This window comes from Phascolarctos cinereus, unplaced genomic scaffold (assembly GCF_003287225.1).
Source record: "Phascolarctos cinereus isolate Bilbo 61053 unplaced genomic scaffold, phaCin_HiC Scaffold_726;HRSCAF=1367, whole genome shotgun sequence".
Classification (NCBI taxonomy): Eukaryota; Metazoa; Chordata; class Mammalia; order Diprotodontia; family Phascolarctidae; genus Phascolarctos; species Phascolarctos cinereus.
Window position 1 is genome coordinate 128,041,814 of NW_027556098.1, and position 25,123 is coordinate 128,066,936.

Sequence of the window (25,123 nt, forward strand, 5' to 3'; positions counted from 1 at the left end):
TAGCAAGTACTTGATAAATACTTGTTGAATTAAATTGAATTATTGAATGGGGGGGAAGCTCAATTTTTTTTCTTTAAAGCTTTGCACTTGATGGATAAACTTTACTTACTTAAAAAATTCACTCAGGGGAATAGCAGATTACACAATGATACACAATGACAGAATGCATTGTTTTCCAAGACATTAAAAGCAACTCCAGTCCCACCTAGCTAGTTCTTTCTCTATCTAGCCAAGAAGCCAATGATCCAGCAGCTGTTACTCCTCAAGTGCACAATGAACCCTCTCAAAGACATAGTCTAATAAATCCTGCTGCCATTAAGAGCCCACCAGTGAATGAGGGATTACGTAGGCTTGCCATCCAAATGCAGGAATAGATCCAGAGTGGTCTACAGGCAGCCAGCCAAATATCTTCCCAATCCCTTCACAGGATGTAACTCTCTCTCTCCTCTCTGTCTGTCTCTGTCGAAGTATCTCTCTCACTGTCTCTCTCTCTCTCTCTCTCTCTCTCTGTCTCTGTCTTTGTCTCTGTCTCTGCCTCTCTCTCTCTCTTTCTCTCTCTCTCTCTCTCTCACTCTCTTTCTCCTCTGTCTTTAAAGCATTCTCTTATCACTCAAGTGAAAAGTAAATGTGCCAAAACAGAGAATTAAGACCCCTCTGGCTAGGAAGAGCGTGAGGCAAACTCCAGAGTAAGTGGACAAATGTTTAGTGAGGGCCCACAGAGTACTTTAAGTCTTGTGCTAGGTCCTATGGGGAATAAAACAGAATGCAAGATGCTTCTTGCCCTCAAGGAGCATATGTTTGTGCTTTGGGAGAGAAAAACAACACATGTGTAAAATAATTAGTGAACACTCATTGGAAGCAATAGATCAATATCTACTGAGCATATACTATGCACCCTTCTCTGTTTCAATTGTTGTGAAGGACACAGAAAGACAAGATAGTTCTTAGCTAGCTGCATTTATTAGATAATTGAAAGGAAAATAATACATGTGAACCACACAAGACTTGGTAGAATTGAAATGGTGTGCTTATAAACTCAAAGTGCTCTAGGAGTAGGAATTGAGAGAAAAGAGATTTGGTTTTTCAGGGAAGGCTTCATAAGTGAGGTGGGGTTTGAATTCAGCCTTGAATGATGGGTTTGGTTGGGATAATTAGTCAGGGCAAGCATATCAAACCTGAGGGAAGGCACAGCTTTAGTTTTCGTGTGATATGGAAGAGTGAGGAAGCCAGCCTGACTAGAGAAGATGTTATAGATTGGAGAAGAGTGGGGGAAATGGTGAGAAAAGTCTAAATATGGGGTGTTTTTCCTTTTTTTAATTTTTATTTTCACATTAGTCATGTTGTACAGAAGAATCAGAACCCATGGGAGGAACCACGGGAAAGAAGAAACAAAACAACAACAAAAGAGAACAAATAGCATGCTTCCATCTGCATTCAGACTCTTGAGTTCTTTCTCTGTATGTGGATAGCATTTTTCATCATGAGACTTTTGGAGTTGTCTTAGATCCTTGCATTGCTGAGAAGAGCTAAGTCTATCAAAGTTAGTCATTGAACAATGTGGCTGTTACTGTGTACATTGTTCTCCTGGTTCAGTTTGTATAAGTCTTTCCAGGTTTTTCTGAAGTTTGCCTGCTCATCATTTCTTTCTTTTTTTTTTATTAATTTATTTTGATTTATCAACAATCACTTCCATAAGCTTTTGAGTTTTAAAATTTTCTTCCCCTCCTTCCCCACCTCCCTCCCCAAGACAGTGCACAATCTGATATAGGCTATACATATACATTCCCATTAAATATATTTTCATACTACTGATGTTGTAAGAATTAGAACCAATAGGAGGAACCACCAGAAAGAGGAAACAAAACAGAACAGAAGAAAAAAAATAGCAAATAGTATGCTTCGATCTGCATTCAAATTCCATAGTTCTTTCTTTGGGTGTGGATAGCATTTTCCTGCATGAGGCCTTTAGAGATATATTAGATTCTTGTATTGCTGAGAAAGGTTAAGTCTATCAATATTAGTCATGGCACAATGTGGCTGTTACTGTGTATAACATTCTCCTGGTTCTGCTCACTTCACTCAGCATCAGACCATACAAGTCTTTCCAGGTTTTTCTGAAGTCTGCCTGTTCATCATTTCTTATAGCACAATAGTATTCCATTACATTCATATACCACAACTTGTTCAGCCATTCCCCAATTGATGGGCATCCTGTCAATTTCCAATTCTTTGCCACCACAAAAAGAGCCGCTATAAATATTTTTGTACATGTGGGTCCTTTTCCCATTTGTATGATCTCTTTGGGATATAGCCCTAGAAGTGCTATTGCTGGGTCAAAGGGTATGCACATTTTTATAGCCCTCTGGGCATAGTTTCAAATTGTTCTCCAAAATGGTTGGATCATTTCACAACTCCACCAACAATACATTAGTGTTCCAATTTTCCCACATCTTCCTGCTCATTATTTCTTATAGCACAATAATATTCCATTACATTCATACACCATCAACCATTCCCCAATACATGGGCATCTCTCAATTTCCAGCTCTTGGCTGCCACAGAAACAGTTGCTATAAATATTTTTGTACATGTGGGTCCTTTCCCCATTTTTATGATCTCTTTGGGATACAGACCTAGAAGTGGTATTGCTGGGTCAAAGGGTATGTATGCACATTTTTATAGCCCTTTGGGCATAGTTCCAAATTGCTCTCTAAAATGGTTGGATCATTTCACAACTCCACCAACAATACATTAGTGTTCCAGTTTTCCCAAATCTTCTCCAGCATTTATCATTTTCCTGTTTTGTCATGTTGGCCAATCTGATGGGTGTGATGTGGTACCTCAGAGCTGTTTTGATTTGCATTTCTCTAATCAATAGTGATTTAAAGCATTTTTTCATATGACTATAGATAGCTTTAATTTCTTCTTCTGAAAACTGCCTGTTCATATCTTTTGACCACTTAACAATTAGGGAATGACTTGTATTATTATAAACTTGACTCAGTTCTCCATATATTTTAGAAATGAGGCTTTTATCAGAGACACTGGCTGTAAAAATTCTTTCCCAGCTTCTGCTTCCCTTCTAATCTTGGTTGCATTGGCTGTGTTTGTACAAAAACTTTTCAATTTAATGTAATCAAAATTATCCATTTTGCATTTCATAATGTTCCCTATCTCTTGTTTGATCATAAATTCTTCCCTTCTACATAAATCTGACAGGTAAACTATTCTTTGCTCTCCTAGTTTGCTTATAGCATCAGCCTTTATATCTAAATTGTGTACCCATTTTGACTTTAGCTTGGTATACATTGTAGTTCTGCCATACTGTGTTCCAGTTTTCCCAGCAGTTTTTGTTAAATAGTGAGTAAGTCATCACATTACAGCCATCATGCATTTTTTCATTGCCCTTTGGATTTTTTTTATAATTTTAAATCTCTAAGATTGTTATGTTTCATGATTCACAGACATATATCATCTTAACAGTGAATGTATTTTAAAGAGATGGACTTTTTGCATAAGCAATTAATTAGGAATCATTCAAAGTCCCGTGCAGTTGATTGTGATACAGCTTTGTCTCTTTAATGCGTTCAGTTTGTTTTCTATCTGCAGTGCCTGTACAAGACATTCTCCTGCAGTGCCTGTACAAGACATTCTCCTCCTCCTCCTCCTCCTCCTCCTCTCCTCCTCCTCCTCCCCTCCTTCTTCTTCTCTCTCTCTCTCTCTCTCTCTCTCTCTCTCTCTCTCTCTCTCTCTCTCTCTCTCTCTCTCTCTCTCTCTCTCTCTCTCTCCTCTCTCCCCCAGTGAACTTGAGAGACAGACTGACCCTCCTGCTGAATATCACAATCTGGATAATTCTTTTTTTTTTAAATTCACTTTGTGGTTTTCATTTTGGATGGTTAGAAAAACTCACATTTCTGCAGATTTCACAAGGGAGACTTTGTAATGTTCCAGGGTTCAACGCAACTATAACAGTTATCTACAAAGCAAAGCATTCAGAAAACTTTGTAATCAATAGGAAATCCTTCTTAGACTGCGCGTAACTTTAAAAACAAGTTTTAAGAATGCTTTTGTATTTTTAAGTCCATTGCTCACTGTCACTCCCCAATAATTCTCATCTCCTTAGAACCCTTTATTGTAACAAAAAGAGCAGGTAGCTCAGGATTGAAAATTGCAAGGGTGTAAATACCAAGCCAGGGAGAAATGGATTCAAGGTGGGGAAAGACAGCTTGCTTTGTTAAATTCTTTAATTATAGGGTTGACTGTGCAGTGAAGAAAGACCAGAATAGGGGTGATGGACTAGGAGAATGGAGGAGTTAAGGGAATAGAAGTAACAGTGAGAAAGAAGAACAAGAAGAGAAAGCAGTAGAGAAACTAGGATGGAACATTGTAATCAGATCATTTCAAGAGTTTAAGGTCTAGGAGGCGGAACAGTTTCAATTGTGGCCATTATAAATTTCTTCTGTATTTATTTGGTCAGGTCCAGTCATTTATTCCTGACTCTTCTAAGTGTCAATGGCACTTGCATAGGACATTGGATATGGAGTTGATAGAGTATAAATGTCTCACTGTTATCAATAATGAAAATAGATTACTATGAATATGCCAGCAGATATATTCCATTTTGTAGGTATATTCTTTCCTCTTATAGTTCTATCTACAAATGTTGTAGAGATGACAATCTTAACTGGAATTCACATCAAAGTCTCTGAAGACTTATCCCATACTTTTTCCTCTATACCACAATAGCTATGGAGTGAACCCTAATGTTTTTATTCCCCTTCTAATAAATGCTTGTTCTTTTCTCTCAACTTCCTGAGTATAGACAGCATAAAGATTAGCAGAATACAGGACTGATTGCACAATGTCATTTGAGGTATGTTATAAAGGTTCCTCCCTCTCTAAATATCTATCCCACTGGTCTGACATGGTTCTGAAATTAGAGACTTTCATGTTAAAATGCAACTATCCCTAGGAAGGATAACAGAAACTGTTATCAGCTGTTAATTCACTCTAGGATGTTATCATATTTTCTGCTTTAACAGATTGCTGAGAGCTCACCACATGAGACACACAGTAGGTCAGTTCTTAATTAGGAGAAAGTTGAGAAAGAGGTCTAGAATTAGATCTGTGCCTACAGGGGGTGGCCGGATAAGTCAAGAAGGATTTAATTAAGCATCTGTTACATACCAGGCACTGTTAAGCACTGAGGATACAAAGAAAGGGAAAACATAAACATACACGCGCGCACTGGCGCGCGCGCGCGCGCACACACACACACACACACACACACACACACACACACACACACACACTGTCCCTACTCTCAGAAAGCTCACAAACTAGTGGGGGAGATAATATACAAACGACCGTGTACAAATAAGATACATACAGGAAAAACTGAAGGTAATCTCAGTGGGAAGGCACTAAGATTAAGGATGACTGGAAACTACTTTTTGCATAATGTGATGTTTTCATTATGAATTGAAGGAAGCCAAGACACAGAGATGAGGAAGGAGAGCGTTCCAGACATGGGAAACAGCCAGTACAAGAGATGGAGTGACTTTTTGAAGGAACAGCAAAGATCAGACAGCCCCCTAATTCTGACTATGCCATACTTATCACACAGGACCCTGACTATGCCAGATTAGCTGCTTCAGGTAGATTGCCGACTTCAGCAAAACCTGTTTTACCTGGATGGTGGACTGCCATAAAAGAAACATTTTATTGAGGGATATTCTCCATAGAAGTTCGTCTTAATCTTTTCCAATCTCAAATCTCTCCAGTCCCACTGTTCTGTCTGAAGGTGACTTTGATTGCTACTTTCCTGAAATTAAGACCTCAGGTCATTCAATCTGAATTTGCTGAATCTTTTACCTTTTCCCCTTCACACACCTCCCAGTTCTAGGGTTTTCTTTTTCCCTCTGCCTCACGTGGTACTTTGTAACTATCTCTTGTACTTAGGAAGTGCTATTTTGTATCACAGTTATCTTTGTAGCTACTAGACTGAATGCAAACTCCTGGTGAGCAGGGTCCCTTACGTAAAAAATATTTATTGAGCTGAACATCTCAATCTTTAGTCCTTAGTTTTCCCCTGATTACCAACCCTGCCTTTTCAAAAGCCGACAGGACATTTTTTTCAATAAACACTGTTGAACAAATTGGCCTTCCCCGGCGGACATTAACCTCCTTCCACCTGACTCCTGTCCCCGCCCCTCACCTCCGACTACATTTCCCAGCATGCCACGGGACTTCTTTTGCGTGACTCAGGAAGTAGAAGCCTTTCGCTGCCGGGGCAGATGCCTGGGGAAGTGATGGCGGCCTTCAGGGTACAGGTTTCTCTTAGGCTCTGCCGAGCGGTGTCCCAGGGCGCAGGGCTTCTGGGGGTCAGACCCGCGGCCCAAGCCCGGCTCCCGCTCCCGCTGTCTCTGGGGGCCTGCGGAGCGGGGCCGTCTTGTCGTCGGGCGAGCTCCGAGGCTAGTAAGTGTTCCCTGGACCCCGTCCCGTTCCTGTCCTTGTTGCCCCAGGCTATAGTCTGCCCGCGCTCCCCCGTGTCATCCGTAGCGAGCAAGGGTGGCTCTGGGTTCAAATCCCAGTCCTGCTGCTTCCAAGCTATGTCTTGTAGCTTTGGGTGACTCGCTTCACCTCTGAGCCTGCTAATTTCCTCCTAAAGCGTCCACTTTCCTAATCCGTAAAGTGAGCTTGGACTAGAGCAAAGGTCCTTAACTGTTTTTCGCTTGAGGGACCCTTTTTGGCAAAGCCTATGAATCGCTTTTCAGAATAATGTGCCTAAATGCATAATATAAAACACTTAGGATAGCAAAAAAAACAATTATACCAAAATGGTGTGTCCTAAAAGTTTTAGTGCAGTTTTGAGCTTTAGTTTCTTAAATACTTTAATAGTATCAAACTGCACTGACTTTTGGGACGTGCTGGACAGAAGAAACGAAGGGAGGGAGGAAGGAGCTTACAGACCCCTGGTTAAAACCCCCCGGGTTCTGTCTGCATATGTTCTGGTGTGGGAGACAAAAAAGATGTAACAGGACATAGTTACTCTCAGCTGTGAGGAAAGGAAAAATAACATTAATGCATCTCATGTTATGTACAGTCAGAATCAACTTCATTTTATGGTTGAGGAAATTTGAGCTGAGACACTTTGAGTAATTGTCACAAGATAGCAGAGGTAGTTAAATGGGAGAGGTGAAATTTGAATCTCCAACTCCAAATCTGTTGCTCTTTTCACTAAACCATAAGAAACTAATCCTAGACTACTCTTTTTCCATTCTCCAAGCACATAGGATTGGTATTAGACCGAGGTATACTCTTGGTCACATGCAAAAAGCTGTTTTTGTGAGAATTAAATGATGTCGTTGTTGTTCAGTGAGTTCGACTCACTGCCATCCCTTTTTCCATTTGCCCTCAATGTTTCCCAACTTCAGGATCTTTTCCAGTGAGTCCTGTCTTCTCATTATGTGGCCAAGTATTTAAGTTTTAGCTTCAGTATTTGACCTTCCAGTTAATAGTCTGAGTTAATTTCTTTTAAGCATTGACTGATTTAACATCTTTGCTGTCAAAGGCACTCTCAAAAGTCTTCTCCAATACCGCAGTTTGAAAGTGTTGATGATTCTACACTCAGCTTTTGTTATAGTCCTACTCTCCCAGCCAGGCATTGTTACTGGAAAAACCATAGTTTTTACTATATGGATCTTCGTTGGCAAGGTACTATCTCTACTTTTTTGTATGCTGTTCTGATTTGCCATGGCTTTCCTTCCAGGAAGCAAGTGTCTTTTAATTTTGTGGCTGCAGTCACTGTCTGCAGTGATCTTTGAATCCAAGAATATAAAATCTGACCCTGCTTCCATTTCTTCTCCCCCCGTTTGCCAGGAAGTGAGGGGACCAGTGGCCAGGATCTTAGTTTTTTTGATGTTAAGCTTCAGGCTAGCTTTTACGTTCTCCTCTTTCGTCCTCATCGAGAGGCTTCTTAATTTTTCACTTTCTGCCATCATCTGCATGTCTGAAATTCTTGATGTTTCTCCCAATAACCTAAATTCTGGCTTTTGATTCATCCAGCCTGGCATTTCTCAGGATGTACTCTGCATATAAGTTAAGTAAATAAGGTGACAGTATACGGCCTTGTCATACTTCTTTTCTAATCTTAAACCAATCAGCTATTCCATGTTTGGTTCTAAATGGTGCTTCTTGGCCTGCATATAGATTCCTCGGGAGATAAGTAAGAGGATCTGGTTCTCCCATCTCTTTGAGGACTTGCCACATTTTGTTGTGATTCACAGTCAAAGGCTTTAGTATAGTTAACGAAGCAGAAGTAGATGTTTTTGGTGGAACGCCTTTGCTTTCTCCATAATCCAGTGAATATTGGCAATTTGGCCTCTAGTTCCTCTGCCTTTTCAAAAACCAGCCTGCTCTTCTGGTAATTCTCAGTTCACATCTTGCTGAAGCCTAGCTTGCAGAATCTTAAGCATAACCTTGCTGGTGTGAAATGAGTGCAGTTGTTTAGTAATTTGAACATTCTTTGTCATTGCCCTTCTTTAGAATTGGGATATAAACTGATCTTTTCCAATCCAGTGGTCACTGTTGAATTTTCCAAAATTGGTGGCATATTGAATGCAGCACTTTAATAGCATTATCTTTTAGGATTTTAAATAGCTCAGCTGGAATTCCATCACCTCCATTAGTCTTACTGTTAGCAGTGCTTCTTAAGGCCCACTTCATTTTTCAGCATGTCTGGCTCTAGATCAGTAACTACACCGTTGTAGTGATCAATGATGTTAAGATCTTCCTTGTGTAGTTTTATATTATATTTGTGTATTCTTGACACCTATACTTAATCTTTTCTACTTCTGTTAAGTCTATACCATTTTTGTCTTTTATCATGCTCATTTTTGCATGAAACATTCCCTTTATATCTCTAATTTTCTTGAAGAGATCTCTTGTCTTTCACATTCTGTTGTTTTCTTCCATTTCTTTGCATTGCTCATTTAAGAACTTTTTATCTCTCCTTGCTATCCTCTGGAATTCTGCATGAGTTGGGTATATCTTTCCCTTTCACTTTCCTTCTTTCCTCAGCTATTTGTAAAGCCTCGCTGGACAGCTCTTTTCCTTTTTTGCTTTTCTTTTTCTTTGGAATATTTTTTGTTGCTGCCTCCTGTACAGTTCTTCAGGCATTCTACCAAATGTAATCCCTTAAATCTATGTGTCACTTCAACTTCATAAGAGATGTTATTTAGGTCATACCCATATGGTTTGATGGTTTAAGTCTGAATTTTGCAATAAGAAGTCCATGGTCTGAACTACAGTCAGTTCCAGGTCTTGTTTTAACTGGCTGCATAGTGATTCTCTACCTTTGGCTGCAAAGTACATAATCAGTGTGACTTCAGTATTGACCATCTGATGATATCCATGTGTAGAGTCACCTTTTGGATCGCTGGAAAAGAGTGTTTGCTATGACCAGTGAGTTATTTTGACAAAATTCTTATCAGTCTCTGCTCTGCTTCATTTTGTACTCCAAGGCCAAACTTGCCTTTTTATTCCAATAATTTTTTTACTTCCTACTTTAGCATTCCAGTTCCCTATGATGAATGTAACATTTTTTTTTTGGTGTTATTTCTAGAAGATGTTGTAGGTCTTCAAAGAACTGATCAACTTTGGCCTCTTTGACATCGCAGTTGGAGCATAGACTTGTATTAATGTGATGTTGAGTGGTTTGCCTTGGATTTGAACAGATTTCATTCTGTCATTTTTGAGATTCTATCCTAGTACTGCTTTTCTCACCCTTTTATTGACTATGAAAACTACTCCATATTTTCTAAGGGATTCTTGCCCATATTAGTATATGTAATAATCACCTGAATTAATTTCACCCATTCCCATCCATTTAAGTTCACTGACACCCAAGATATTCATGTTTAAAATTTCTATCTCTTGTTAGACCGCATCCAGGTTACCTTGGTTCATAGATCTTACATTCTAGCTTCTTATGTACTATTGATCTTTATAGCATCAGACTTTCCTCTCATCACCACATACATCCGCAGCTGAGCTTCTTTTAGGTTTTGGCCCGGCCACTTATTACTGGAGCTATGTGTAGTTATCCTCCATTCTTCCCCAGTAGTGTGTTGGACACCTTCTGACTTAAGGGTCTCAAATTCCAATGTTAATATCTTTTATTATTTTAATACTGCTCGTGGGCTTTTCTTGTCAAAGATACTGGAGTGGTTTACCATTTCCTTCTCCATTGGTACAGTGAGGCTTGCATAGGTGTAGTGGCTTGCCACAAAATTATAACATAGTCTTGTCTTCCTTTGCTACAGCTGCATGATTGGCCTACCATGTATTTACAAAACTGCTTTGCATACCTTTGGGGAGTAGGAATGTGAAGGTAGATATTTTTGTGGGCTTATGTTTGTTGGACTGAATATCACTTTTCTGTTGACATGTTTTTATTTAGATGCCATCTGTGCACTTCTTTTTGTTGTGAAAATTTTGTCAGTTTATACTTAACTGAAGTTCATTTTGACAGATTCAGATTGCTTGGAGACAAAGAAGCCAGAATTCACAGATGAGGAAGTTCAAAATATACTCACCAAAATGACTGGTTTGGATTTACAGAAGGTTTTTAAACCAATTAAGCAGCAACTTAAGCCACCAACATATAAGCTAATGACAGAAGCACAACTGGAAGAGGTATCTGATTTAAATAAATGTTATCAGAAATCTTAATTGAAAATCATGACATTATTTTATTAAAAAAAACCCAACATTTTATTGACATATTTTGTTTTTATATCATCCAGATTTCTTAGCATATCCATTTCCCTTTCCTTTCAAGAATAATAAAAAATATAAAAATAAGAGGAAAAAATTCAGCCAGATTAAACAGTATCAAATTCAAATAGAAATGGAATATTGACTTGGAAAACCGCAAATGAACGTTCTTTATGTTGTGTTATATTTATTTTTAAAAACATTTCCCAATTACATTTTAATCTGGTTCGCACTAACAAAAAGCAGTTTGATACATCTTCTTTACATCTATGATCCCACACCTCTCTAAAGAAGAAAAGGAGATTCCTTTTTATGTCTATTTCTTCTTTGGAGCCAGGCTTAGTTATTATAGTTTTACAATAATCAGTTTTTATTATTTTGTTATTCTTTTCATTATAGTAATTGTGTATATTGTTTTCATAAGGTTCATATTCTGTAGAAAGTTATGATTTGTGAGTGTAGGACATATAGATAATTTAAGTATTTTTTCTAAGAAAATACTTAAGTATACATATATACATGTATGTATGTGTGTGTGTGTGTGTGTGTGTGTGTATACACACACATACATTTAGAGAGAGAGAGAGAGAGAGAGATGTATAACGTAGCCCAAATTGGTAAACTGAAAAGAAATGATTGAAGGCGCCAAAGTTGACTTATTCTTGCTATGTCTGTTGCACATGCATCACTTTTCCTAAACCTTTCTAACTAAAAAGCAGAATTTTCTGCATTATATCTCCTTTCCTAGAAGCCCATCTTGTTAGCCACTTCTCAAAAAACGTTGGGGAAAAAGAGACATTTGGTTCTAACTTCAGTCTTTGTTTAGTGACCCACTGCCTGAAATAATGCCCTAAGGGCAAATTTGTTGTTGTGAATGTGATTATGGTTTTTTAGTTGCCTCTTATCTTAAACATAGTCTTGTTTTTTATATTCCTATAAAATATTCGTAGTTGATACTACAAGCACATTCACACAAAGAGATAACAAAGACCTAGTTACCAGTAATTCTACTCATGTACATAAAAATAAAGATTTGATTTGTGAACGGAACCATTTTTTGTAGAACGTGTTGTCATTTTCAGCAGCTACTTAGTTTTGAAGTTAATAAATTATTTGTTTTTGATTGATCTTTTGGGCTACTTCATTGTGTGATTACCCCCCCTTGAGAAAAATATTTTATTTTGTAGGCCACAAGAAATGCCACTGAGGCAGCTAAAAAACGGTTAAAAATGCCTCCTGTGCTGAAAGAACGAGAGCCGATAAATGATGTGTTAGCAGATGATAAAATCCTTGAAGGAACCGAAACTGCCAAATATGTGTTTACTGATTTAACACTTAGCATTCCACATCGTGTGAGTATATCTCTAAGGACTATTATTTAGAGCTTTCATTGGCAATTTTGGGCCGAGAGTTGGGAGTCCGTATCACTATAGAACTGTGTTAGTTCACTAGTAAAGGAAGAGCCATCCAGCCTTTCAGTTTCTGGATAGGTAGAAAAGTGTAATAGGTTCAGAAAGCGAAAATTGAATCCATCGTAGAATAACCAAATCTTGCTTAAATGACCTAGACAACCATATATTGTCTAACGTTAAAGGTCAAAGCAAAAAAAGTTGAGCAGTAAAATGTACAGAAGCTTTAAGCAGAAGACTGTATTTGAGATTACAGCTGTATTCAGGGACTCTCATTTTATAATAAAATCCAAAGAGAGCACAAATCTTCATCATTTAAGTCCAGCCCATAGCTTTTCTTTACACGTGGTACAAAGAGCTTAGGCAACCAGTGGTGTTGCTAGGGAGCAAAAGCTCTGAAAGAAAGTTGAGACAAAAGTTTTACAGAAAAAAAAAATGGTAAAGGAAGGGAGAATTCTTTTGGTTGACTCCATCAGGAATCCACTCTGGATAGTTGAAGCTTTTTCAGAAGGTAGCATTTTGTGTTGAAAATTCACATATACAAGGGGCAGCTAGGTGGCACAGAGGATAGAGCACCAGCCCTGAAGTCAGGAGTACCTGAGTTCAAATCCAGCCTCAGACCAAACACTTGACACTTACTAGCTGTGTGACCCTGGGCAAGTCACTTAACCACAAATGCCTAAAAAAAAAAAATTTCACATATACTTTCCAAGAGCCCTTATAATCCTATAAATTCCTCTTGGGAATTTCATGCACTATAGAAATAGTCTATCAATACCATTACTTTTGCTTAAAAAACTTTTCAAAGAAATAGTTTTGCTATTTCTTGAAGCTACCCACAGCTTCAAAGAAATAATGACTTTCTAAGTTGAGATGTTATTTATTTTTCTGTTTTAGGCTATAAAATAACTTTGAAAGTAGGAAGAATTTACAATTTAACCATTATAAATATAATGGAGTCCTTTATAATTCTCAAGTAGTGAGACATGACTAAAATCTATCCTATAAATTAAATACATTTAGTTTATTGAATTAAGCTTATTGAATCTGGCTTTCAGCTTATGTAGTAGTAGTTAGGTTTTAGGAGATATGACTTGAGCATGGTATAGGCAGTAGTAGAGTGCAGCTGTACGTGTGAAAACATAAAGTACAGAATGCTGTGAATTTGGACCTAGATTCTAGGACAGCGGTGCTTCAGTAGCATTGGATGTGGAGGCCATACCATATAAGGATCAGGTGAAGGAATTAGGGGCCTATTGAAGAGAAGATTTAGGAGGCTGTGTTAGCTGGCTTCAAATAGGAGTTTTTCAAAAGTGAAATGGATATGCCATGGGAAGTAGTGGGTTCCATTTCACTTGAGGTTTGCAAATGAATGTTATATGAACACTTGTCAGGGATACTGTAGTGGAGATTCCTGTTAAGGTATCGATTGAAGGAGGTGTTTTCTTGAGGCCTCTTTCAACTTCAAGATTTTCTGGCTCTATGAGGAGAAAATGAAACGATGTAGAAAGGTTTCATTTCCTTTAGAAACATTCAAATAAATATTAAATACCATTGGGGCTTTGTAGCTGTGGAGTCAAACTTAAATAGACATGGATCCCTGAAGGTCTTATTGACTTAGAAAACCACAGATTAACATTATCTGTGTTGTATTATATTTTTGTTTAATTTGCTAAACATTTCCCAATTACATTTTAATCTGGTTTCAGCTTTACTCAGGAGTTTTGCTGGCCTGAGTTTGATACCTCTGCTTTTTATTTAAGTTAAACCAATTTATTTCAGCATTTATCATGCATAGTAGGTGCTATAAATATTATAATTATTGAATTTATGTTTGGACTGGTTATTTATGAGTTCTATAAAATACAAGGGCTAAGGAAGAAAAGTAAAATCTTGCCAAGCCTTTGTAATTTTAAAAATAACTACACATGATTGCTTTTTACATGGTACATTGCTGATTGCAAATTACTTTAATAAAGGAATTTAATGAGATGCTGAAACTAAAATTAAACCCTAAATCTCACCTTTGATTTGTTTTCAATTTTAGGAGCGTTTCATTGTTGTCAGGGAACCAAATGGTATTCTACGCAAAGCTTCCTGGGAAGAACGAGACAGAATGATACAGATCTTTTTCCCAAAAGAAGGTCGAAAGATTTTTCCACCATTAATATTCCAGGAAAATAATCTTCTGGTAAGCTGACTGTTATCTCTCTGTCTGTCTATCTGTCTGTCTATCTATCTTCTATTAGTCTAGCTATCTATCAGCATCTATAGATCTGTAATATATAGATAGATCATCAATATATAGGTCTACATCATATATATGAGAAACCATAGCAAATGTAGATTGTTGCTCAGCTGCATATGTTTGTTTATACAGACATTTTAATTAGTTGGTGATCATTTGCAAAGTTACAGTCTTCATCACTTATCGATTTTAAAATGATTTTTCAAATTTGAAAACTAGCCACCAATATTATCAGTATTCACATAATCTCAGCTCTTTAGTATATAGATATGGGATTATATCTGAAACCAAAGGGGCTAAACATGGAGTTTATAGACTCCAGTTTGGACCCTGTCTCTGAAACATATTATAGTTTTATAACCATGATTAAGCTTTTTTAATCTCTGATTCCCCATTTTTTAAATGGCGATAGTTCATATTCCTACCTCCAGCCATCATTGTAAGGAAAGTGTCTTCTTAACTTTAGAGAACTATATATTTTTTTTAATTTTTGTCCAGATCTGTGATTTAATTCTGGTGGGATATAATGTGAAAATTTCGCACTGTTGCCAATCAGCAACTCATCCATAATGTATTGTCTTAGGGAATTATCTGGGGCACTGAGAGGTAAAATTATTTCTCTGTGGTAATACAGCTAGTGTGTGTCAGTGACAGTCTTGAATCCATGTCTTCTTAATTCTAAGACCAGCCCTTAATTCACAGTATCACACTGCCTTTTGAATTCTTATTAATATTGTTATTGCAATATGTGTACATTTTGATGCAAATACATATCATTGAGTTAGAGCAGTTTTTGATCAGCCGTGTTCCTTTTCTGAATATAACTCTGATCTGTTGGATCTTTCTAGACTTTGTTCAGTCAGCATCGCCATGAAGATGTCCTCAATCTCTGCGTTGCGCAATTTGAGCCAGATTCGGCTGATTATATTAAAGTGAGTATATTCAACAGTTTCAGAAATGATATGAAATCTGTGCTTAAAATATCACATGTAAATAGGGTTCTGAATTTCAGCAAGCAGTGCTTCATTATAAATTTCAGCAACAAAGAAGTATTTTCAGTGATTTAGAGCTGGCACAAAGTTGTAAGTACTACATTGCATATTAAAATTCAAAAACATGCAGCATTTGCTTCTGACTGTTCATAAAATTTGCCTTGGATATTTCAGAATTTAGGGGATCTCAGCAGCCATGTACTCTAACCATCCCCAAAATAATCTCAACTGTAGCATACCCAGCAAGTGGAAGACCCTCAAGGAAGGGGAACCTAGCAGCTCTTGAGGCAGCCCATTTCACTTTGGAAGAGCTCAGAGTTAGGGAGTTTTTTCTGACATCAAACCTAAATTTGTGTCTTTGAGACTTAAAACCAGTGGAGCCAAACAAAGCAACTCTAATGTTTCTTCCACCTGATGGTCCTCATCTTCCTCATTTGTAAAATGAAGGGTTTGGATTAGATGATTTCTGAGGTACCTGCATCTGCGATTCAGTGATCCTATCAATTTATTGTCATCTGACATGGACTAGAGATCCTTTGATATCTTGCCCTCTGGATACTTTCTAGCTTATCAGGGTTCTTCTTAAATTGTGCCACCTAGAACCGAACACAGTACTTCACATCTGGTGAAGCGGAGTACCAGTGTTGTAACCTGTCCAGTTCTGATTTTGCTATCCATTGTGTTAGCTCTCCCTCCAAGCTTTGTTTCATCTACAAGTTTGATGAAGATGCCATCATTGTTTTTCTCGTTGCCAATAAAAATATTAAACAACATGGCCAAACAAGATCCCAGTCACAATCCCTTCAGTGCTTTTTAAACCCACATGGGGTTGTGACCCACAGTTCAAGAAGCGCTGGTGATAACCATCTCTTGAAGGGAATTTAAAGGATTTTCCCAAGAATCCAAGCCAAACTCATTGGCCTAAATGCAGACTATTCTTTTCCCTTTTCTTGAAAATCAGAATATTAGCCCTTCTCTATTCTTGTAGAGCCTCGACTCTTCTCTAGAGTCTTTCACCTATCCCTGGAAGGTCATACCTGTCAATTTTTCATTACCTTCTTACTTTCCCCTTACTTATCCTATGGATCTGAACTCTGTTAGCCATTTTTGTTCTGTCTTTTTCAGTCTAAACTTCATTCTTCTTGGCAGAGAAAACAAAAGCGAAATAAGAATGAAGCAACTCTGTGGTCATTTATTGTCTTCCTCCTGCCCCCCAGTTCCATATAGTAGTGCTGACCTTTCCCTGAGCTTTCCTTTACCTTCAATAGACAGAAAGACTTTGTTGTCTTTGGCTTTCCTTGCCAGCCTCAGTTCATTCCCAGCTTTAGCATTCCTGACACTATTTGTACAGAACTGTGGTACCCTCATATATTTGTTCATTGTTTCCTGTCTTTACTTCCATCTTTTATACTTAGCTTTTTAAGATCTAAGTTCATTGACTGAATGAATGAAAACTTAAGTGCTTATCATTTGACAGGCACTTGCTAAGCACTGGGGATACAAGTACAAAAGCAAGACAGTCCCTTCCTTCAAGTACCTTATATTCCAACAGGAGGAAATGGCATAGATGTGAAAGTGGTTGCCGGGGAGGTGTATTTTGGTCTGAGAAGTCATAGGGATGGTGAATGGATCTGTAGGGCAATTGACTGGCAGAGATTGACAATTTTTTTCCCCAGAAGCCATAATGAAATTAATTTCTTTGCTATTCTAAGAGGCATAGGTAGAAAGGGAGTAGAATATATATGTAGCAGCAGGGTGGTTGGCAAGAAAATGAGTAATCTACCTAATGGGTCTGGGGCCCACTAGATATTATGTGCTCTCAATCAGTACAGCTAGGTCCAAGGGTGGGAGTTCCAAAGCTAAGCGACTTAGTGTCTCTAGGGTATGATCTCTGCAGATCTGGTTCAGATGATATAGCAGCAGTAAGGAAGATGGCATAAATGGTGAAGCCAGGTCAGGTCTACAAATAATGGTTGGTGAATTTTTGTGCTTTGATATCCGTCTCTTCAGACAGCTCCCATTTTTCCTACTCATTCGAATTGTTTCCCTTTGTAATTTAAGATCTTAATTCTTGAGTGTTTCTCTTCTCTCCTAGGTTGACTTATACTATAGAATTTTAGCCCATAGATTCTTACCTTTCTTCTGAGTCCTTTGAACTACTTTCCCAAAATCTAGGGTGCATGCCAGAGTATGCCCAGCTGTGTTTTCTTTCATCTCAAACTCTAGAAGAGAGTGATCCTATCTTTTCCACCACAGCAGTTTCTCCTTGTTAATAGATTAGATTATGAAATTATGATTATGGGAAGCCAAAAAGTTATTAGTTGTTCAGCTTGTCAGAAAGCTCTAGCAGATGTCAGGTAATTGAAGTCCCCAGGCGTAAGTAGGTCATGCTGCTCTCTGCCACATGTGTTATTTCCCTGACTTTTCCTCTATTTTGTATTTGTGTCCAGATGTTCTGTAATATAGTCTGATGATAAAATCACTTCTTTTTCTCCCTCTGTTGATTTTTCAATGCTTTCCACTACACTTAAACACCTCTGGTTCATGGAATTTCGTGTCTAAGACCCTCATAATCTTTGGCAATATTTTTTAGCTCCTTCTAGCTTATCATTTGTGCCTGCATGAATCATCAGAAGTGAGCAGTAGTCAACCATCTTGATGAAACTTAAAAGGTTCTCTGTTGTATCTTCAATATATGTCCCAGAAAGACAATGCCTTCCTGTTGTTTTTAGGTAGCTAGATCATGACCTGGATATCTCTGGCAGTGAATCACCATCCACTATTATCCTTTCCTTCCTCTGACCCTCACTACATGATCTCCTGCCTGATCTTTTGAATTACTCTATCTTAAGAGTACATTATCCATCTGTATGCTCATTGTTTTTGTTGTTGTTTAGTCATTTTTAGTTGTGTCTGACTCTTCATTAACAAATATTTGTTATTTAACTAGTCTAGGTTACATGGCCTACTATTTATGTGACCTTAGACAACTCAGCCTCTCTGGATCTTGGTTTTTCCCATCAGTAAAATGAGGGTTTAAGCAGATGACCAGCTCTAAATCTCTGAGTCCTAAAATAACTTCTAATTATTCCTATTGGCTTATAGTTAATTTAAGATGCTCAGTACCTTGATTAATTATAGTCTGGTTAAAAATTACTGGGTTAATTTGCTACACTCTGCAATATACCTAAGTGAGAGATTATACCTATTTAGTCTCTAAGGCAAATCCTTTTTATTTGGTGAGACTCTCATTCCTACCTTAACTAGATCTTACAAGTGATTAAATTCTAGGCACCAATTAGTATTATTTGAGATCATCATGTGTAGGTTTAGTTTTATGGCGATTTGTGTGGACAGCATACTTTCTAGGAGTATATGCCAACTCAGGAACATAGTTTACCTACTTAATATTTCTCACATGCTTCATTTGCTTTGATTTTACTGTATATTGAAGGGTAGATCATACTGAAATTGAAGTCAGGGGACCTAGAATTCGAATCCTGCTTTGCCACTAACTACCTCTTTGATCTTTAGTTTCCATATTTTGAATGGGACCTGTGATTTCATCGGTATAGAGAAATCCTGATGAGGACATTCCCTCTACCAACATACATCAGCATCTATACCACAGCTGGAAGGCTTAGATAGTTACCTGGGGCACTTGGAGGTTAACTGATTTGCCTAAGGTCACATGGCCATCACATGGCAGAGGCAGATCTTAATTCCAGGTATCAGGACTGACACCAGTTCTCTCTCCCCAATCCTCTATTTCCTCATACACAAAATGAGGATATTAATACTTGCACCGTGAACCTCATAGGACTGTTGTGAGGAGAGTGCTTTGTTAATTAGTGAAGCATTGCATAAATGTGAGCTTTGCTTTATTATTAACGACATAAACATATTGTTTTATTATGGGTAGATTCATCACCAGACATATGAAGATATAGAAAAGCATGGTAAATATGACATTTTGCGTTCAACAAGACACTTTGGTGGAATGGTGTGGTATCTGGTAAATAAGAAAAAGATTGATGGTTTGCTGATTGACCAGATTCAGAGAGATTTGTAAGTAAGCTCTTTTGTAATTAATTGATTTTTTCTCTTTAATATGAAGACATTAAAGCAAATCTTTAATTAGGATGTTGTTTTCCTTTCACAGGTGATTAGGTTTTCTGTTTTGTGTGTAAATATGTTTATAACAATCATAGTCCAGTCAAGCACAAAGGACACACAATTACATGAGCAATCTAACTCTATGCAGTAGGTATGGTTACAGAGTATGTGAACAGAGTTTAATATAAAAGAAAAGATTGTGACAGCTTTTACTTCACTATTTTTAGCTTTCTGGTAGGTTCTGAAATATTTCACTTTAAAAATCATACTCTACAGTGAACACTGCATACCAGAATTAAATTACATCAGGTATATGTATATATACATTAGGTTAGAAATTAGACTTTTATAGTCTTTTTCCAGCTCTTAGTCTATTAAATGATTTCTATAGTACTGAAAAAAAATCACAGAATCTTGTAGTTTGAAAGATCTCAAAGACCATCTGGTCTAATACCCAAAATACAAATCCTGATTATACTGCATCTAGAATGTAGTTTTCTGGCCTTTGTTGAAGACCTTCAGTAAGGGAATTATCTCCTTTCAGAGATAGTTCCTCCCACTTGAGGGTAGTTCTTAAGAAAAATTTGTTATTTCATGAAGTCCAGCTGAGCTTGTCCATCTTAGGCTGTATGGTTGGTGGTGCTCTTCACTTTAAAAAAAAACCATGTCTGATTTATTTTTACTGTATATAAATTAGAGTGTTCCATTCCCCTCAGATCTAGTGATTGTAAATGAAAATATTTTTAGATTCTTTGGAAAAATCAATGAATTTGGGTTCTCCTAATTTTAAAAGTGAACTGGATAGTGGTACATTCTGGGTGACCCATGCATTCCAACAGCCATTTGTATGGGAACATGCATTTAGTCTTAAAGGTAGATGAACTTTTTCTTGACCTGTCTTTTGGCCTTTCTCAGAAGTACCAAAATATTGTAGTAGGGAAAAAAAATGAGAAATTTTTCTTTAAAACTCCAGTTCAAGAAGTTAGCAGCTTCAAAGTTTTCTCATCCTTCTAAGAACTTCCTATAGGGCAGGAAAGCTTAGAATAGCCATGTAATAAGTAGCCTGGTTTCATCTGAGGGGTTGGGACAGTCTCAGTGGTTGGGGCACTCATCCTGAAGAACAGACTGCCTGTCCTATTTTCTTTGACAGGGATAGCAGGGATAACACAAGCTATTACAGCTACTTTATAAGATAATGTGTTGCTTTCCTCTGCAGAGGAGAGAAATGCTTCTGACTCCATAGTGCCTTCTGGGTTGAATGCTTCCCTTACATAAAAGAGGGTAGTTTGGGAGTACTGCTTTCTTTAAAAGCCTGAAAAACATTCTTATATCTGTAGAGCTATGAAGCAATGAATGATAGGAAAATATTGGCATTGTAAAGAGAAGATTGTGTGATGATTAGATGGCTGAAGCCAGAGAATTTTAAATGTTGGTGAAAATTTTTATGTCTTTTCTAAAAAATGTTCCTGTGTTCTTGACTTTGCCTTGTGTAGTAAACTCTGTATATAAAGGACATTGGCCTCTGTGCCAGGAGACCTGAGACTTAGCTTTGGAATCCACTGCCTAGGGCTGTGATAACCAGTGTTGCTTCTTGGTACCTCATCTCAAAAAAATCAGAATGTCAGAGTTGAAAGGACTCTTAGAGATCATCTGATCTAATTGATTGGTCCAACTCCTTTATTTTAGAGATGAAGAAATTAAGGCCCAGGAAAGTCATTGCCAGAGCTGAGGCTTGGACCCAGGTCTTCTGACTCCCAGGTCCTTTGCTCTTTCATACAGGAATGCAATGTACTTGGGAGGAAAAAAAGAAAAATGAACCATTTCATTCAATAAGCATATGCCATTGAGTAATCAGTAGTAGAAACATTGATCTGTTCTAGTTCTCACAGGGATGTTGGGGGGTTGGGGAGTGGTATGTTGGAAGAAAGAGAAACATAAGTGTCACCTTGTTCAAGCAAGGCACTGGTCTAGCTCCACTTCACCCACTCAGACTGACCCAGCCTTTACACCTTGTCCTTGTCTCAAAGGTACAGTTTTGTTTGCCAACTTAACCCGTTGTACTTGATACACAATTTCAGGGATTTTAAAGAGGATGATTTTGACTGTAATATACAGTATTTGGCATCTGTGATGACTTTAGAACCCAGTCCTCTCCATAAGATGCCAGTCTGCTGAACCACATTTCTTGCCAAATGAGATATAAGCAGTTCATAGATCTAGAGCAGGAAGGGACCTCAGAGGCCATCTAGTTCAACCTTCATTTTACAGATGAAGAAACTGAGGCCCAGAGAAGTTAATTAACTTGCCCAAGGACACACAAGTAGTATTAGAGGCACAAATACATGAGCAATGGGCAGTTCACCTCTAGGACCCTGCCCATTTTGTTGCCAAAATAAAAAACAGACAGGATGTGGTTGTTGTGGAAAGGTACTTGAGCTCATACTTACATAGAAAATTAAGGGACACTTGGTCCTCGGGGGCATCTTCCTTCTCCTCTCTCTAATCCAGCCCAACTGCCAGTCTGATGTGAAATGTTTGCTGACATCTAGTGCTGGTGCTTGGTTGTATATTTATATAAAAACAATGTTTTAATTGGAAAGTGTAAAGCATGCAATAATATTTTTATTATTATTTATGATTGGATGAATGCTAAATGCTGATGTGTAGAATACAGAGCTTGCATACAAACTGTGGGAGTTGATTAAAATATAAAACTTTAAAAATTTTTCAGAATGGATGATGCCACAAGTTTGGTCATTCTGTATCACATGCTCCATCCATATGGACACTCAGCTAAGCAGGCTAAAGAACAAAGAGCTGAGGGATTAGACTTAATTAAGGTAAATTATATTATTTCTTATTGTCTTCAGCATGTTGATAATTAAGTAATGAACAATTTCAAATAACTTAAGTGTCCTTGGAGACTACACTTTAAAGTCATTTTTAAAAAGGGGTGGGTTTTTTGTCAGTTTGTTGCTGTGAAGATATGATAAATACTGCAAATACCCTGGTTAATATTGAAGTGGAGAAATATCGATACCAATCCCTTTCATAGGAGATGATGTGTGCATTCATTCTTCAGCCTGTTCAAGTTTAGGTGGTCCAGTGGCTGAAGTTTGCAAGTCAGAAATAGAAAACTGTTTGAGCAGTGCTCCTTCGCTGTACTGTCACTGAGCAATATTCATGGGGTCATTAGTAGGCCTAATGTATGTATGAAGGAAGAACAAGAAAGGGGCCACATGTGTTAAGAGTATCAAGAAATTTCTAACTGGGCTTACACCATAGTTCAACTTTGTTTGAATGTATATTCCGGCAATGATGGATTAGTGAGGGGTGGAGGGCGTTACTGTGTATGTTTCATATTTGCAAGACTGATTTAATTTTTTGAAATCCTTTTATCTGCATCGCTATCCTATTAAAGAGTATAGATTGGATATTTTTATTGGTAAATGTTAGCCAACTAGTATTCATAAAAATTCATTTCCAAGAGTATTGAGAAAGAATTTTGTATCATAGTGGTATGAAAAACTTCCTCTGGTAGTTGCTGTACAATTTAACATGTCATAACAGTATGGGTCATTTTATCTGAGATTTGTTAGGGAAGAATGACCACAGTGACACCTGCCACCTTAGAAGTGGTAGAGAGGACAGTGTGGTATATTGGAAATAACAGACTTAAAGTCAGAAAAACTAGGTCCAAGTCCTGACTTTGCCTTTTAAAAACTGTGTGACTTTGGGCAAGTCACTTTAACTCTCTGGGACTCTGTTCTCATCTGTAAAATGGGAGTAATGAGATTTATACTTATACCTTGCAGGGTAGTATTCCTTAATGATCCATTATAACAAATCTAGTTGGTCTCCCCCCCCCAAAAAAAAGCAACAAGAGTCAAAATGAATTGTAGCTTCTTTATAACGTGTCTTTTGATGTGAAAGGTTGGTCCTCAAATCATGATTAATAAAGTGGTGTGACATAAGACCTTCCAAATTCTTGGAGTCCATAGTTTAGAATTTTTAGTTCAGTGTGAAGGCAGTGGCTTGTTGCAGGATGTTTGCTTTTTATTCTTTCCCTAATTCTCTTGATCTTAGATTTCAAAAGCTCTATCAATATAGTACTAGAGTTTAAAATGAGTGTTCCTTAAAATTTGCCTGTGTGGGCTGGGAGCGGAAAACTTGCTCTGACTTAAAACAATACACTTAACCTTTTCCATGAATTACTTCAAGTACTCTAGAAGCCAGATAATATGGAAAAAAAGTACATATTCAAAGATAAAAAATACAGCATTTTATAACCTTATTTTTCCCTCTCCAAACAGGTCTTTGCAAAAACAGAAGCACAGAAGGGAGGATATATAGAGTTGACTTTACAGGCTTACCAAGAAGCATTAAGTAGTCATTCTGCAGCTTCCTGAAGAAAGTACTTAAATAAATTATCTTTTTTATTAAATATCATCAAAATTTGTCTTGCTTTTACATTGAACAGAATGTTGTATAATCAGCAATTCCATTTTTTCCCTGGTCAAGGTTGTATCAGGTTGTTTTTATTAAAAGGTTGCAGATATTTTCTATTAATAAGTTGAAAAGGAAAGTCTTGTTTCATTATCCTTTTTTATGGCCTATAAGGAGAAAATAGATACTGGTATTTGAGAGTTCAAAGAAATAACATAGGAGATTAAAAAGAGGTTGAACTGTCCTTGACCATTGCTTACAATAGATCACTGTAAAGAAAGGAGTTTGTGTCAGTAGAAAAAGGATAATTCAGGCAGAGGCCAGGGTAGAGAGTAGCAGGGTGTTTGAGGAACTCATACCTTGGTCCAAAAAGCAGCAGGGTTGGGGACAAGATTCAAGGGTAGGTCACTAAGCAGTAACCCCTCTCCCTTAACCCCCAAGTCTTGGTCTTGAGTGTCTAAGGCTTTATTAAATTCTTATATAACAAAATGAAATTGTCATTTTATAGTGGGCAGGTACTAGGTCTATTCTAGCCCAACATTCATTTTTGTGGACACTGGACTCCCAAAAGAAAAGTGATTTTTGCCAATGTCACATTAGTCAAGTTACTGAGCACCTACTGCATGCCAGCCATGTGGGATATGAGAGCAAAGAGAAAAGTCACAGCCCTCAAGAAGTTTATATCTGTTGTATATTAGCAAATGGATGGAATCAGGAATAGTTTCATATAGAAGGTGGTGCTTGAGCTGAACCTTGAAGAAAACTAAGGCTCCTAAAAGGTGATGAAGAATGAGAGATGGAAGATGAAGTACTGAGTATGAGTCACAGTAAGGCCAGTTTGGCTGCAGTGAAATATTCATGGTGTAATAAAAGTTGGCAAGGCAGGTAGAGGCTGAGTGACAAATGGCATTAAATGCCAAACAGTATTTGGCATTTGACCCTAAAGAAGGTATTTGTTTCAGGTCTCAAAGGACATAAAGCAGAAGACCCCCAGGTGTTGATGCAGTTGTTCTCCACGTCACCACAATGCCAGCCCCATGATAGTCTCTTTCCTGGAGGTTCCCTTTTAGGTCTGTATCATATTCCAATCTGACGTTGCCATCGTCTCAATTTTACAGTTCTACCTGTTGACA

At 37.7% G+C, this 25,123-nt stretch overlaps 1 protein-coding gene across 1 annotated transcript; it reads left to right on the plus strand.

Moving 5' to 3' along the window:
- The first annotated feature begins 6,278 nt into the window (after positions 1-6,278).
- On the plus strand, positions 6,279-23,988 carry MRPS22 (mitochondrial ribosomal protein S22). Its single transcript, XM_020985847.2, has 8 exons — positions 6,279-6,477; positions 10,535-10,698; positions 11,967-12,131; positions 14,236-14,379; positions 15,285-15,368; positions 19,351-19,496; positions 22,276-22,384; positions 23,858-23,988. The coding sequence occupies exons 1-8, from the start codon at positions 6,297-6,299 to the stop codon at positions 23,951-23,953; spliced, it is 1,089 nt and encodes a 362-aa protein (XP_020841506.2). The 5' UTR covers positions 6,279-6,296; the 3' UTR covers positions 23,954-23,988.
- The last annotated feature ends 1,135 nt before the right edge of the window (positions 23,989-25,123 follow it).

What these genes read in the sequence shown, in the direction of transcription:
- MRPS22 (XM_020985847.2), top strand. Translation starts at nt 6,297, where the DNA reads ATGCCTGGGGAAGTGATGGCGGCCTTCAGGGTACAGGTTTCTCTTAGG. An exon ending in CAGAAGCACAACTGGAAGAG is followed by an intron (nt 10,699 to 11,966) that starts GTATCTGATTTA and finishes TTTATTTTGTAG; the next exon opens with GCCACAAGAAATGCCACTGA. An exon ending in AGGGATTAGACTTAATTAAG is followed by an intron (nt 22,385 to 23,857) that starts GTAAATTATATT and finishes CTCTCCAAACAG; the next exon opens with GTCTTTGCAAAAACAGAAGC.